At 38.5% G+C, this 13777-nt stretch overlaps 1 protein-coding gene across 1 annotated transcript; it reads right to left on the reverse strand.

The window, feature by feature from the left end:
• Positions 1-1290: 1290 nt before the first annotated feature.
• On the reverse strand, positions 1291-10480 carry edn3b (endothelin 3b). Its single transcript, XM_005948304.3, has 4 exons — positions 10113-10480; positions 9780-9984; positions 6648-6800; positions 1291-4894 (listed from the first exon to the last, which is right to left on the reverse strand). The coding sequence occupies exons 1-4, from the start codon at positions 10180-10182 to the stop codon at positions 4840-4842; spliced, it is 483 nt and encodes a 160-aa protein (XP_005948366.1). The 5' UTR covers positions 10183-10480; the 3' UTR covers positions 1291-4839.
• Between the last annotated feature and the right edge of the window lie 3297 nt (positions 10481-13777).

A 13777-nucleotide genomic window follows, 5' to 3' on the forward strand; every position in this document is an offset into this window, starting at 1 on the left:
GGCACATAAGAACTTTGTAAGCGCTGAGCTTTGTACCGGTTTACAGAGATGACTTACAATCTTTAGAACCCCAATACCTTATAAATATCATTTGGAATACATTTTAAAAAGTGTGACTCATAAACATGCCAGGAGGCCTTTATGTCAGGCATGATTCAGTAAACCACTTCATCATAAATCAAGGAATTGATTCCAAATGTTTCACACTTTGGCTTCAACCTCTTTTATGCTGGCTTCATCTTAGAGTGATTTTTCAGATCTAGAAACATCAGGTTGAGGTTTAAGTGGAACGCAAAAAACTTTAAAAAATAAATAAATAAAAGAAATAAAGAAATAAAGCCCCCTCAGTGTGAAGTATCAAGAAAGAATGTAGTTTTAAACTTGCTCTGGAAAGTAGAGAAGCATTTCGTCATTTTTTAAAATATTATACGTGCTTTTTTTAATTACACAAATACATTCAGATACTTCCTTTGTTACACGTTGCTAGGACTGGGTTGAACACTCTTTTTGCCTTCAGAACTGCTTTCATTCTTCATGGCATAGATTCAACAAGGTGCTGGAAACATTCCTCAGAGATTTTGGCCCATGTTAAAATGATAGCATCACACAGTGGATGCAGATCTGTTGGCTGTACATCCATGATGCCAGTCTCTCATTCCAACATATCCCATAGATGCTCTGTTGGACTGAGCTATGTGTGAGACTGTGGGGGTCATTTGAGTACAGTGAAAGGGATGAACATGGTCAACAACAAGCTCACTAGGCTTGGCATTTAAACAATGCTCAGTTGGTACTAAGGAGTTCAAAGTATGCCAAAAAAAGATCCATGCTTTCATGTTGTTTACACCAAATTCTGACCCTACCATCTGAATGTTGCACCTTTAAGTGAGACTCATCAGGCCAGGCAATGTTTCTCCAAGGTTTTTCAGTCCAATTTCGATGATCCCATTTGAATTGTGGCTCAGTTTCCCAATCTTAGCTGACAGAAATGGCACCTGGTGCCATTCTGCTGCTGTAGCCCATCTGCTTTAACTTTCCTTGTATTGTGTTGTGCTCTTCTGCATACCTTGTAACAAGTGTTGATTTGAGTTACTGTTGCCTTTTTTACAGCTTAACACAGTCTGGTTATTCTCCTTTGACCTCTGGCATTAATAATTCATTTTTCAGCAGCAGTTGAAATACTCTGATATACCGATGTTGGCATCCAAATGGTGCCTGCTCATAACATTATTACTATTATAATAATAATAATAAATATGCTGTCGTCTCATGAACAATGAAATAACAGCATTTTAAAAAGCTGGTTATTATTTAATCAAAGCATAAAAGACTTTAATGCATATTCACATCACAATACATTACATTTTGTTTACAAACAACTGTAAAATGACAACAAATATCATGTTCGATGTGGAAGGTGGGCTCCATTAGACTCAGTTAGTGTGCATTTGAGCAACATAATATCATAATTATCATATCATATTTGATAAGATGCCGTACTTTTCTACATGTAACTGAATCAGAATAGGTGAAGCAATATTGACGTGCGTTTTGTGAAGCATTTCTTTTTTCTTTTCTTTCCTTAATGATCTTCTGTATGTTGTTTACATGATCAAAATAAATTGAACATAAACAAACAATAAATGTAATTAAACATCCTGATGATTTTATCATATCTGGATAATCTGTTGTGAAAGGAGCAATCTTTATTATCAGTGATTAGGACCGGTAAGTTCACTCTACGACACACCGGGCTCATTTATTTAATGAGCCAGAACACAAACAGCAAACTGTAAACCACACAGGGGCCCTGGACCTGCTGTTGAATAGTTAGGATGTCTGCTCGGAAATATTTCCCATGGTATACTGTGGGAATAAGACCTTGCTCACTGTAGGTTTACACTGAGGCTCCAGGGTAGGCTTATTTAGGGTGGACTTAGAGTGACATTCCAAGACGATAGGTGGTATTAGTGTTTCAGAGGGTCCATATGACCTCAGTCTGTCTACAAGGGAAAGGTGTTGTGTGATAGAAATTTCAAACAAAATAATGCCTTAATGGATAAAATGTAAAACAAAAATGTAAAAACAACAACAACAGCAAAAAGTGACCATGGTCGCGATTTTTAAAAATATGTTATCACAAGGCAAATTATCTCACAATCTCAGGGTAGCCAACATGTTTTCTTATAATGAAAAGACATTTTCCTCCTGTTCTTGAGAAAACAAAGACTCAAATTAATTAGAAAATTATCTCGTGATCACATGGAGAAATATTTTCTTTTGCATAGATTACAAGGACATTATCCTATTATCTGGATAACTTTGTTATTTCAAGATATCAAGATTGAAAGAAAGTGTCACAAACCACAGCTTATATCAGCTTCTCACAGTATCTGCTGAAAAACTTTGTAACTCCTGGTATTCGCTTTATTTATTGCTCATCTTTTTTTTAGCACAAGGGGAAAAAGCAGGTAATGAAACTTGTATAATTAATAATATCAAGTTTTAGATTCTAAATGTATTAAATACTGTACAATGGTGGACTGGCTTAGAGAGATAAAATATTTGTATACATGTGGCGGCAGTTCCCATCTCACAATCTGAGCATGAGTTGGGCTACAGCGTAGATATCATAAATTCAACTCAGCACATGTGATCGCTACGAGTGAGTCATTTTTGGTGAAAAGAGTTAAAGCACTGTGATTGACCTTGTGCAGACAATAAACAGACAATAAACCCTGAGGCTACTCAGCTGTGCTGTTCTCAGTACTTCCCCACATCAAACCACTTTTCTAGACCAGAGAAGCTCCATTTCTGATGAAAGAATTTCACTTCACCGGGTCTGGGTACTTATTGTACATTTACGCAGTCTGAGGCAGTTGTATGTGTGTAATGAAGTATTTGTATGGTGTAAGGACCAAATACACAGAAAGAGAATTTAAAGAAAAAGCAGGATTTACATAATGGTGAAAAAGAAGTGCGAAATTTTGTCACACCATATAAAAAGGTTCACTTATATAACTGAAAGGATTTACATGTAAATGACTCTGTTTACTGCTCCTCATACCTCCTGAAATCTTGTCCAAAGATTAAGAGTCACACCTGTTTTAATAAAAAGCGTACAACAAGTAAATAGCATGAAAATAGTCACTATTACTGGCTAACAGATTATATAAAGTTACCAGTCTTACAGGAAGAAAAGTTATTTCATCTCTATAATAAACCACTGTTACTGCCAGTGTTAATGATGTTTTGTCATACTGTTAAAGGAAATCCTGGCTCCCACCTCTATTTCGAGTAAGCTTCTTTTTTATTGACCTGCTATGTTTAACGGTTGATTAAGGAATGGGAATACGAGCTTTTAAATGTAAATACAATTCACACACACTCACACACTGTACATACAACACAAAGTGAGGAGATTTTTGAAAGTCTATGTGTAATTTGGAAAATGTATGCATAGTTTTGACTCTGTGCATCCAATATGTTACATATCATATGCTTGCTTTCAACACTGGATTCTTTAACAAAACTAAACTATAAAACTATAGACATGGTCTTGTTCTCCTCACATTAAAAAGTAGCTCTTTAAGTGTAACAATACTACTTTTTTCCCCACAATCAATATTATCACATTGCTTAATGTTCACGGCCTCTCATCCTTTTTCTTATCTTTCTTGCACACAGATGCCAATTGTGACAAGTTTAATTTAGGAGCTGCATTCCTGAACCTGTGACTACACATGAAATATGTGAAAAACACTGTAATGCTAGTTTAAGCTCGAGGGCCTAATATAAGTCAATTATTAGAGCTTCCTCATTTTAAACTCCATAAATTAAGCAACAGACACTAACATTTACTCCTGTAATTTTCCTGTTTGATTTTCTAGAGCAGTCTGCGTAATCTGACTTGGCTTTAGTTTATACTAACTGCAGTTTTTCTGCTGTGAGAATATTTTTGTTACTTTTACTCTAAATTCTGAAAGGTGCAAACATTTTAGAGAATAAATAAGCAAAGTTTGCTTGCTCAGAATCTGTTAGAGGACACTGAATAAATGTATTTATTGCTCAGCTGAAGGGTAATGATATAATAAGATGCATCGCATAGTTGTTTTTTACATGAATCCTAGCTATACACCATAAAGCAGTTCACTGGCTCTGAAGTTGCTATTAATCTGAGTTTGCTGTGGAACTGAGATGAAAGCTTGATGAACATCAATAATGGTTTTAACAAATAATATAATTAAATGCCCTCCATACAGGCTACATAATATTATAAACCAAAACTCAGTAACATGCCTCATAACACAAGTGGTATTCTCCATTGTGGAATGGTGTTTTAATGGCAAAGTATCAGGCAAAACATCAAAATATCATGGCTTCACCCTGCTTTACATAGCTCCTCCTGGCGCTTTTCCCTCTACAGCATTTTTGCAAAAATGCCTCCGTCTTCCTATATACATTGATATGATCTCATTATTTTTAAAGACTGAGTCAAAGGCAGTTCATAAAACTACATATGAACGCAAAGGGTGGGTCTAAACGAGCTTTGCATAACAAAAGGTCACCAGCTAGTATGCTGTGGTTAAAGTTCTCCTCATGAGGCTCTCAGATGGGATCGAAAGGGGATAGGCTCCGCGGTCTGTATCACATTTGCTGAAGTTTCTGAGTTCTTGAAACCAACTTGCTCCAAGAGTTATGATGCTGAGGAATGTCGGCAGTGTTAAACTCCAAAGTTCTTTCCCTGTGCGTACCTGGGAAGGCAAAGTGCCAAACGGAAAGAAATGAAGGGTCCATTCACCCAAGAAGAAGAGAACAAGATGGAGGTGCATCAAACTGTCATCCAAGTCCAGGAATTTTATGACGACTTCGGGTTGGGAGGATCTGTATGGAGCTTTGAAGAGAACATATCAGACTAAATTAGTAATACTGAAGAAGCAAATATTGCAATTCAGTGCTGCAGATCCATAAAGTTAGGAGACTCAAAAGAGACTGTGTCATTGTGGCTTCACTTCATGGTCCCCAATGTGGGATTATACAGTAATACAAATTGTCCTTATTTAGACAAATGTGCTGTATCCAGAAGCACACAGTACAGTAAAATCAGATACTTGACAGATTTCTTCCTTTTTTAAACAAATGCCCAATTTACTAAAAATATACTACAAGTTTCTGCTTAAAATAAGTAGGAAGAGTCAAACACTTGTGTATATGTTTTGTCCACACTGTCCATTGATCACAGCATATTTAAACACCAGGAATCTATTCAAGCTACAGTTTGTTAGAGAAAAGTGCTTGCTCTGGATTTGTGGTGGCCCACTACAATCCTAATTTAGATTTGTAAATGTCACAGCATTTTCCTTTCAGTATGAGAACCTCCCTCATGCTTGAAAGTTAACTTTTGACTGTCCAGGCTTGTCAAACTGAAGGAAATTTCAGCTCCCTAACAATTACGGGCAGTTCCAAAAAGCAGCTGATAGCACTTGTTTGTGCAGCCTACGAAACTTATGAACAGCTATTACCCTGCACTTATGTGGCGATTTAAAGTGCTGCATGCTGCTGAAGTTCAGGCTTTTCGCGCAGTGATTTATCATGGGATGTTTTCCGCACAGCTATTGAACAAACTGCTATTCATCAGAGCTGACTTGAAATTGTGTTAGCTGGTCTTGAATCATCAGCAGGAGAAAATCGATTTCTATCACTACGTAAAAAACAAACGTAAGGTAAGCCCAAAATAAATTAAATGTCAATGACGAACCACTGCAAGAAAAAGTTACCTATTCTGTCTGATAACAGGCTAGACGATGTGCCTATCAGTTATATTTATAAGAAAAAAAGTACCAGTCACACCACTGCTCTAGAGCAACCATCCATCTATTTTCTTCCATCTAATTCAGGGTTGAGAGGGGGGCTGGAGCCTGGAGGGGGCTGGAGGTGTCATAGCTTGAGAGGCGGGGTACACCTGGACACGTCGCCAATCTCTAACACAGAGAGACTGACAACTACTTACATTCACATCTAGGATCAATTTCGAATTCCCAGTTAACCTAACTCCAATAATTGCATGTCGGAGAACCCATAGACCCGGGGAGAACATGCAAACTCCACACAGAAAGGCCCCAGTCAGAGGGTGGAGTTAAGCCCAGGGTCTTTTTGCTGTGAGGCAACTGTGCTAACCACCTTGCCAACATGCTAGAAGAACATGCTTGCCCACCTAGAAGAACCTAACTCAATACTGGTTTTCTTGTTAGGTAGTGCAAGCCATTGCTGAAAACATATTTTACACGAAGCGAAAAGTCTGGGTGTTTTTCTCAAACTGTGTCCATGTGAGAATAGCACAGCTGTCCAAAGCAACTGTGTGGACATATTTTTTGTCCTGTGGGCTCTAAAGGCAGCACCGTACAGATAAACCAGAGTAATTCAAGTGCAGGATCTGGCTTGTCAGAAAGTAGAACTGCTGACAATGTCAACATTTCTGTCTGGGCATTTTCTGAAGTTCATGTTAAATTTATTATAAGCCTCTTGTCAGCACAAGGTTTACTTCTGTCACTCTTTAGGCTCATTTATGGATGCAATCAAAATTCACAAAAGTAGAGAGAGAAAAAGGATTGTCTCAATATCATTTTTACAGAAATAATCAGACTGACCTTGACAGACAAAAATCACGACACTCCGGGTCTGCATCGGTCACAACACAACGGCAGCGCGGTGTCTCTGCCCCCTCGTGTTGGGACGGCTGAACACCACGTCGTTTTCGCTGACGTCCTCTGTAGTTCGACATTCCGTACGGCACAGTGCGCCTTAGAAGGACAGAGAGAGGCCTTTTTTCAGCATTTAGCAACAGATGAGCAAAACAAAGCAAAAATAATAAATGGAGCAGATACATCAGGACCTTCACACTGTCAGTGCTCAAACCCTACGCAGAAAAAAATTTGTTTTAAGTTTTAATTATTCATTTTAAAGCAATTTTTAACAACTACATTTTTATGTTCTCCAGTGAACCAGGGAACATTTGTTCTTTTGATAATGGAAAATGCAGCCAGAAAGGTCAGTGAAACTGAATAAAAAACAAACCTGACATATGACTTCGATATATCACATTTATAATGTCAGCATCCATCACCATATTGTCTATTCTGGCCCTAATCCTCGCATCTGGATAACATTTAGATTCCAAGTGCCAGGTAGGCATCACTTCTTTTCTTTCTCTTTCCACTCATCTCTTTTCAACCATGTGTGATTGATTCTGTGAAAAATAAGGATCTATATAGAGGCCTTTATATCTTTAGGACCTACGAGGTTCTGGGGAAGGGGGGGGGTCTGCTGACAATGTCAACATTTTATTGTCTGGGCATTTCTGTATGACAAATAAAAGATTCATTGAATTGACAGATAAAAGCCTTTCTTTTGTAGATTTGACAGATTATGTCAGACTGCCTGCTGCTTATAACTGACTGAGTGCCTATAGTGTTGCTGGCATCTTGCTGGGCTGCCTTTACTGTGTCATTTTCCACTGGAACTTCAGCCTGTGTAATTAACTTCAGGGTGAAATGCATTTGAACCTAATACCTGTTCAATCTAAAGTCGGGGCTGTGAGTCAGAGATCACGCTCAATGTAGCGAAATGCTGTTGTCAGCTGGGGCAGTTATTCCAAAGTGAAAGAAGGGATTTGAGGAAAGCTTTACTTTAAACACTCTTACAATGTGTAGGATCTTTTTGATCAAACTTGTACACACAAATACTTCAAAGTTAGTCTTGTAAGCAAGAACAAAAGGATGGAACATTTGGGATTTCTCCTCTAACTAAGGGTTTGCTATGTTTTTGTTTCAAAAGCATCGAATCCTTTTGGGAATCTTCTGTTTCAGTGCAGTGCTCCAACCATGTAAGAACAAGTTTTCAACACGCACCTAATACTTGCTGCAATAGAGTTACTAGTATTATTTTCACCTTTGTGTGTGTGCGTGTCCATGTAAATATGTGTGTAAGGACACACCCACTATAGGAGGAACTGACATAACAAAAAGGTTTTAGAACTTTGGCAGGTGTTTGGGCATCTGCCTTTACCTTACTTTACAGATCTTTAGCTGAACTCAAACTGCAAGTGGCAGCCACAAGTTAGATGATGAGTCCTATAGCTGGAAATAAAAAGCCAGCTAACTAACTGAGAAGAATATTTATCTGTAAGACTTCAGCCAAAGAGGATTTGTGACTAGATTGGTTTGACTGTTTGTCCGTTCCTGAGCAGGATTATTTAAAAGTTATAAAAAGTTATGAAAATCTTACTAAATGTGGTGCTTGGCCTAACTTAAAAGGAAATCTGAATTTGATGTGCAGAATTTGATACTGTTGCGAGATCAGACACTTTACACCAGTGGTTCCCAAACTTTTTTTGCAGTTGTAGTTGTTTTTTTTTGTCCTGTGTAAAAATATTCAACATTGCTATCAATACATTTTTCAAAAAATGCCTCTCTGTGCAAAATGGGTTTAAAAACATGAACAACTGTGGGATACTGTTTGTCCATGATTTGAACCGAGGGAACAAATCGTGGCAGGTACGGCCTGATATTATTTGTATCCCACTGTAACTTTATTGTATAAAGAGCTAATATCGCCAAAATGTCAGGAGTAGGTATTTATTACAACAAGTGTTTGTGAACTAAAAATCAAGAATGTGGGATCCTGTTTGTCCGTGATTTGAAGAGCCCAGCGCATGCTCTCGAGGCAGGGAAAACCAATTCTGCAGGGGAGACCTACCTTGGCACTTGTGCAGGTGAAACCAAAGAGAAGATATGCTTCACCATATTTTCTAGTCTTTGGCTTAGAATGAAGTTGTTTTGGAAACATATTCAGCGATGCTTCATCTCCTGCTTTGCGTTTGTGTGGGCGCCCCGTGCTAGCAGTGTCCAAGCGTTGTTTTGTTGTTTCCCTTTTCATGCCGCGCCCCCCTGCAATGGCTCTGCGCCCCCCCTAGGGGGCGGGCCCCACACTTAGGGAAGGTCTGCTTTACACCATGTCTTCACGTCAGATTTTTTCAACAAAAAAAAAAAAAAATCTGAAACTAAACCAAATCCTTGGTAGACGTATAGCATCTTAGACTGCCCCTTTTTGTATTTGTAGTTGAGATGTTTGCTGCTGACAGCAAACATCAACTCGACTCCTTTTTTTCTCCTGCCATAACTTTGACAACTTGTCTAAGAAACACCCCTTATCAAGTGTTTTTCACCAGTTAATAGCAATAGTAAAGGCTATAGCTATATAAAGCTAAATACATAACTTAATTAACATAGAATCAAATAATCATTAAAGATGTAACAATACTTACTTAATTGTTCCCACATAATCTGTTACTACCCAATCCTAAATATATCTGTCAAACCATTTCAGCCAGCGCAATGAAGAAATCTGTCATTGCATTTTATCAATAGACAGACTTAGGCTATGACTCATGGCGTGCCCGGAAAACACAATAAATGCACTAACTTTGGTAAATAATATCCTCCACCTGCCTGATTCCAAACTCTTGCAGGAACACTGGCAATCTGTTGGGCCTGCCATCACTTGAATCTGGTGCCTCGGGGTGGGTAACTGGGTGTAACTGCAATGTGTGGTGCCTCTAGTGCACGGCTCCTATTTCAGTTGCAAAAAAAAGCCACGTGCCAATCTTCGTCTGAAAGACTCTAAATTGCTACTTCTTATAACTCCTGACAAACGAGGAGACGTTGTGCAACCTCTGGGATTCTTGCACAAAAGCGGATTGAACTTAATAAAGCGTGCCTTACTCGGGGGTGTTGATCCAGATGATATCCAAGTGGCAGTAGTAGACGCACTCTTTATCCTTGTAGGAATAGCAGGTGCAGCGCTTTTGTCTGGACTTTGCTTCTGTTGTCTCAGACAGCTGTGAGTCAGCGGAACCCCGGGAGCCAGACACCTTTGAGTCCAATTGGACCATGGCGCGGGACGCCAAGATACCGTTATTAGAAGCAGCTATGTTTAAAAAAACAAAACAATAAAAAATAATAGTAAACAGCTAAATCAGATGTTCTTCATAAATAAAAAAGGTACTGAGTGCATTCATAAACAACCTTAAAAAATAAATATATCTTATTGCCTACCTTGCAAGACAATAACTGCCAGTATCTTGAAAAGCACGACTCTTGCGAGGATGGACAGCATCTTTGCCATGTCTCAATATATTCCACAAAATAAAGCAAACGCCTGACGAGGAAGCAAATTAATCTCCAACCATCATCGATCCATTAACTTTGGCGCGTGTCCGTGTGCAGTTCATGTGGTCCGCAGATGAAAAAACAAGTGTCGGAGGACGTCGTCTTTCATTCTAATGACTTCATCCCGTAAATCCTGCACCTGCAATTTTTACACTGAGGTGAAGGGAACGTGTTTATTCTAATCCAAGCAAAACAAGTGCGGTCTTTGGAGCGAGGCGAGGAACAAACCCTTGAAGTCGCTTTGCCTTCTAAGACATGCGGGACTTCGGAGGGTACACGCCCACACCTCTCCTAGCACCCACCCTCTGTCAGATGCAGCAGCATGTATTTACATATATGCCTATTCATACTTATTTATTTAATGCTTTTACTCGTTTTTACTGGACACCTTTATGAATAAATCAATGAATGAATATTAATACTCTTGAATAGTAATGCTCCTATAACCCATAAAAAGGTATTGCTCAGTGATGGATAAAAGAGACAAACGTGGTCTTGATAGTGAAATAAGTCCTTCAGCTGCACTAATCAGTGCTGTCCTGTTGCCACTGACTGGCGCATATTATCCATAAGTTGAGGGTATGAACTCAACACACAGAGACCCCACCCCAACTAGGAGACTGAAGCCAGGAGCTTTCTTGGTGTGCTGCCCAGAACCACTTATCACTTTTTGCTATTTTCAAGTTTATAGTACAGCTGATTTAAACAAACCCACTTCTAGGCCATCTTGGTGTTGCTGCCACACAGGAAGTGTATTTCCCCCTTGATAGGCCTTTTAATTTTATGGGTAGAGCTTGTTACTAAGTCAGCTGTAAACACTTTTTTAATATATAAATATCATTAAAGTCAGTGTTTTAATTCATTCAAGCCTATTTATGATTTCATTTTAGTGTATTTAACGTGTGTGTGGTTAGCATTGTCACCTCACAACTAGAAGATCATGGGCTCAAATCCACCTGCCACCCAAGGATTGAGTTCCTATGTTCTAAGTTGTTTCTGACTTCCTCCCACAGTCCAAAGACACACATGTTAAGTTGACTGACAATTCTAAATTGTCCGTAGATGTGAGCGTGAAGGATTGTCTGTCTTTCAGTGTTTACACTGCAATAGACTGGAGACCTATAGGTTGCAATTTTTTTACACAGCTTTCCTTCTGTGCATTTTTGCAAAAAAGGAGTTACAAGTAAAAAGATTTTCCTTTGAATGTAGCAATTTCCTCTCAACTTCCAGACCAGATAAAAGGTTTATGCTAGAGTTGCTGGTGTTTGGCGTGCAAATAAAGTAAACTTAGCAGTTTGCAAACGACCTGGGACCCCATACAAAACTGGATCAGTTACGTGGCCACCACCTATCAAGAACACAAGCCAGAATGAAGAGACTTGGAAGAGACAGCCAAAGCAACAAAGGTGTTTTACACAGGAATGTTGTTGACTGATCCAATTAATCATCAGAACTTGTCTGGTGATGAATGTAAGACAAACATATCAAGCATTTAGTGACTGATTTACAACCAAATCGAAAATATCAGTCATATTTCAGTGAGAGCCAGTTCCAGCCCAGCTCTGAACAATGAGGGAGGAATAAGTTACATTTCTAAGTCATGAAGTAGTAATAGGCACATGGAACTAACACTGAAAATTCAAGCAGCAGCATAAATAAAGAAAGCAGCCGGGGGGGGGGGGTGCCCCATTACTGATGTACATCACATACAGAAATAGTCAGTTGGATGCTGAAAAATTGCAAACCCAACCAAATCAACCCCACAGACCGCAAAGGGTTTGTGAATGAGGGTGCTCAAGTGAATAAAAACAAACATATCTCGCTGAGCCTCCAACTCCAATTTCCTTTCAGCTGGCTTTCCAGCTTGAGGCAGCGATCATTCATGAGCAAACCTGCTAATATCTTCATGGTTTCTTAAACATTACGGTGTGTATCAATGTTGTTTTGTATTGTTCAGTTTCTTTCTATCATATAAACAATACACAGATGATTCATTTAGGAAAAAGAGAAAAAAAAAAAAGGAAATACAAAATAAAGCAAAACACACTCCAGTATCACTTCACCTGTTCTGAATCAGATTACATATCAAAAAGGAGCGCAAAGAAATGCTCATTTCTCAAATATGGAAGTGCTTTTTTCCTATTTGCAGAAATAGCTGTCTAAAAATAAACTATAAGATAAAGTGTAGATTATGATTAGGCTTGATTTAAAAGTTCTTCCTGGAATTGGTGTCACTAAACCTAGAAAATGCATCCACATTTATATGAACACTACTGAAAAACTTACTTAGATACATTGGTGTAATGATCCAAAGTATATAATGTTTACCTTCTAATTCTCTGGATAGTCTGCATTAAGTATTCTGGATTAGAACTTTCCTACTGAAGCATCCAAGCAAACTTAAATCTGTCTGACTCTTGAGTGCCCTCTGGTTCCTTCCCAAATTCCCCAAGGCTAAGGTTTTGTGCCATATCCCAGTTCTCTGGCACAATCCCCAAGCTGGGAAACAGAAAGAATTCCAGATTAATTAAGACCATATTCTGTTTTCTTTTTCCTGACCAGTGTTATGGAGACAGAAAGCTATCAGAAAACTGAATATGTGGTTTAGGAGTCACATAATGTACCCATGATTTCAAGGTATCATTTTGGGTTTTCTGTGAAGGATCTCTGCAATCTGGGTGGATGAATCTGATGTTGCACTCTGGCTTCATGATGCTGATTATGTACCAAGAACTAGGCAGTCAAAACAGAATAAGCATGTTACAAAATCTCCTTGGATACCTTGGTTTGGCATAGCTGATCATGGATATTAAACTGAAGCTGTGGAGTGTGAAACCTAATAGCAGGCCTTATTTAATTAAACTTTTCTAATTTTACTCATGAAACATAACAGTCTATTACCAATACCATTCTAAAAATCCACCCCGAACCTACCCCGTTTTCCCAATTGGAAATTTCTGTTATTTCCCAAATTGTTGTAGCAATTGTAAATAATACATCTATTTTCTCTTCGCTTTGACTCAAGAAATCATGCATATAGTTACATATTATAACACGTGTATTCTTATGTTCACTTTCAGCCTGCCAAAAGTGTTTATTATAGCTGTGCTTTTGGCAGAGGGAATCTCTTTGCAGCACATTCTAGCCTGACCTGGGAGACATGAGGGAGCATAATACATTAAAGAAGCATTCCAGCTAACACTTTGTCCTGTTTTTCTTGCCCTCTTATGTTTTATTAGAAAACATTTTGTGTGTGCTAAATCTGGGGATTTCCACGCTCATTATCCTGTGGAGCTCCTAAGGTAAGGAGTGGAAAAAACAATAAACAGGTGGTATTAATTGGTAGTACCTAAAAAACGTACCCCTTATGAGGTCCTAGAGCCAAAAATCGACCACGCCATAAAAAGTGCTATAAAAAGATTATACATTAATATTTTATTCCACTTTAAATTAGCCAATCTTTTAGACCTACTTCTCCTTGAACTATTCATGTCAAGTTTTAATTACATTTCGCGGATTTTAACCCTTTATATCCCGGTTTTGTCACATGA

Source organism: Haplochromis burtoni, unplaced genomic scaffold, assembly GCF_018398535.1.
Source record: "Haplochromis burtoni strain Fernald_Lab_line unplaced genomic scaffold, NCSU_Asbu1 Contig_306, whole genome shotgun sequence".
NCBI classification, from domain to species: domain Eukaryota; kingdom Metazoa; phylum Chordata; class Actinopteri; order Cichliformes; family Cichlidae; genus Haplochromis; species Haplochromis burtoni.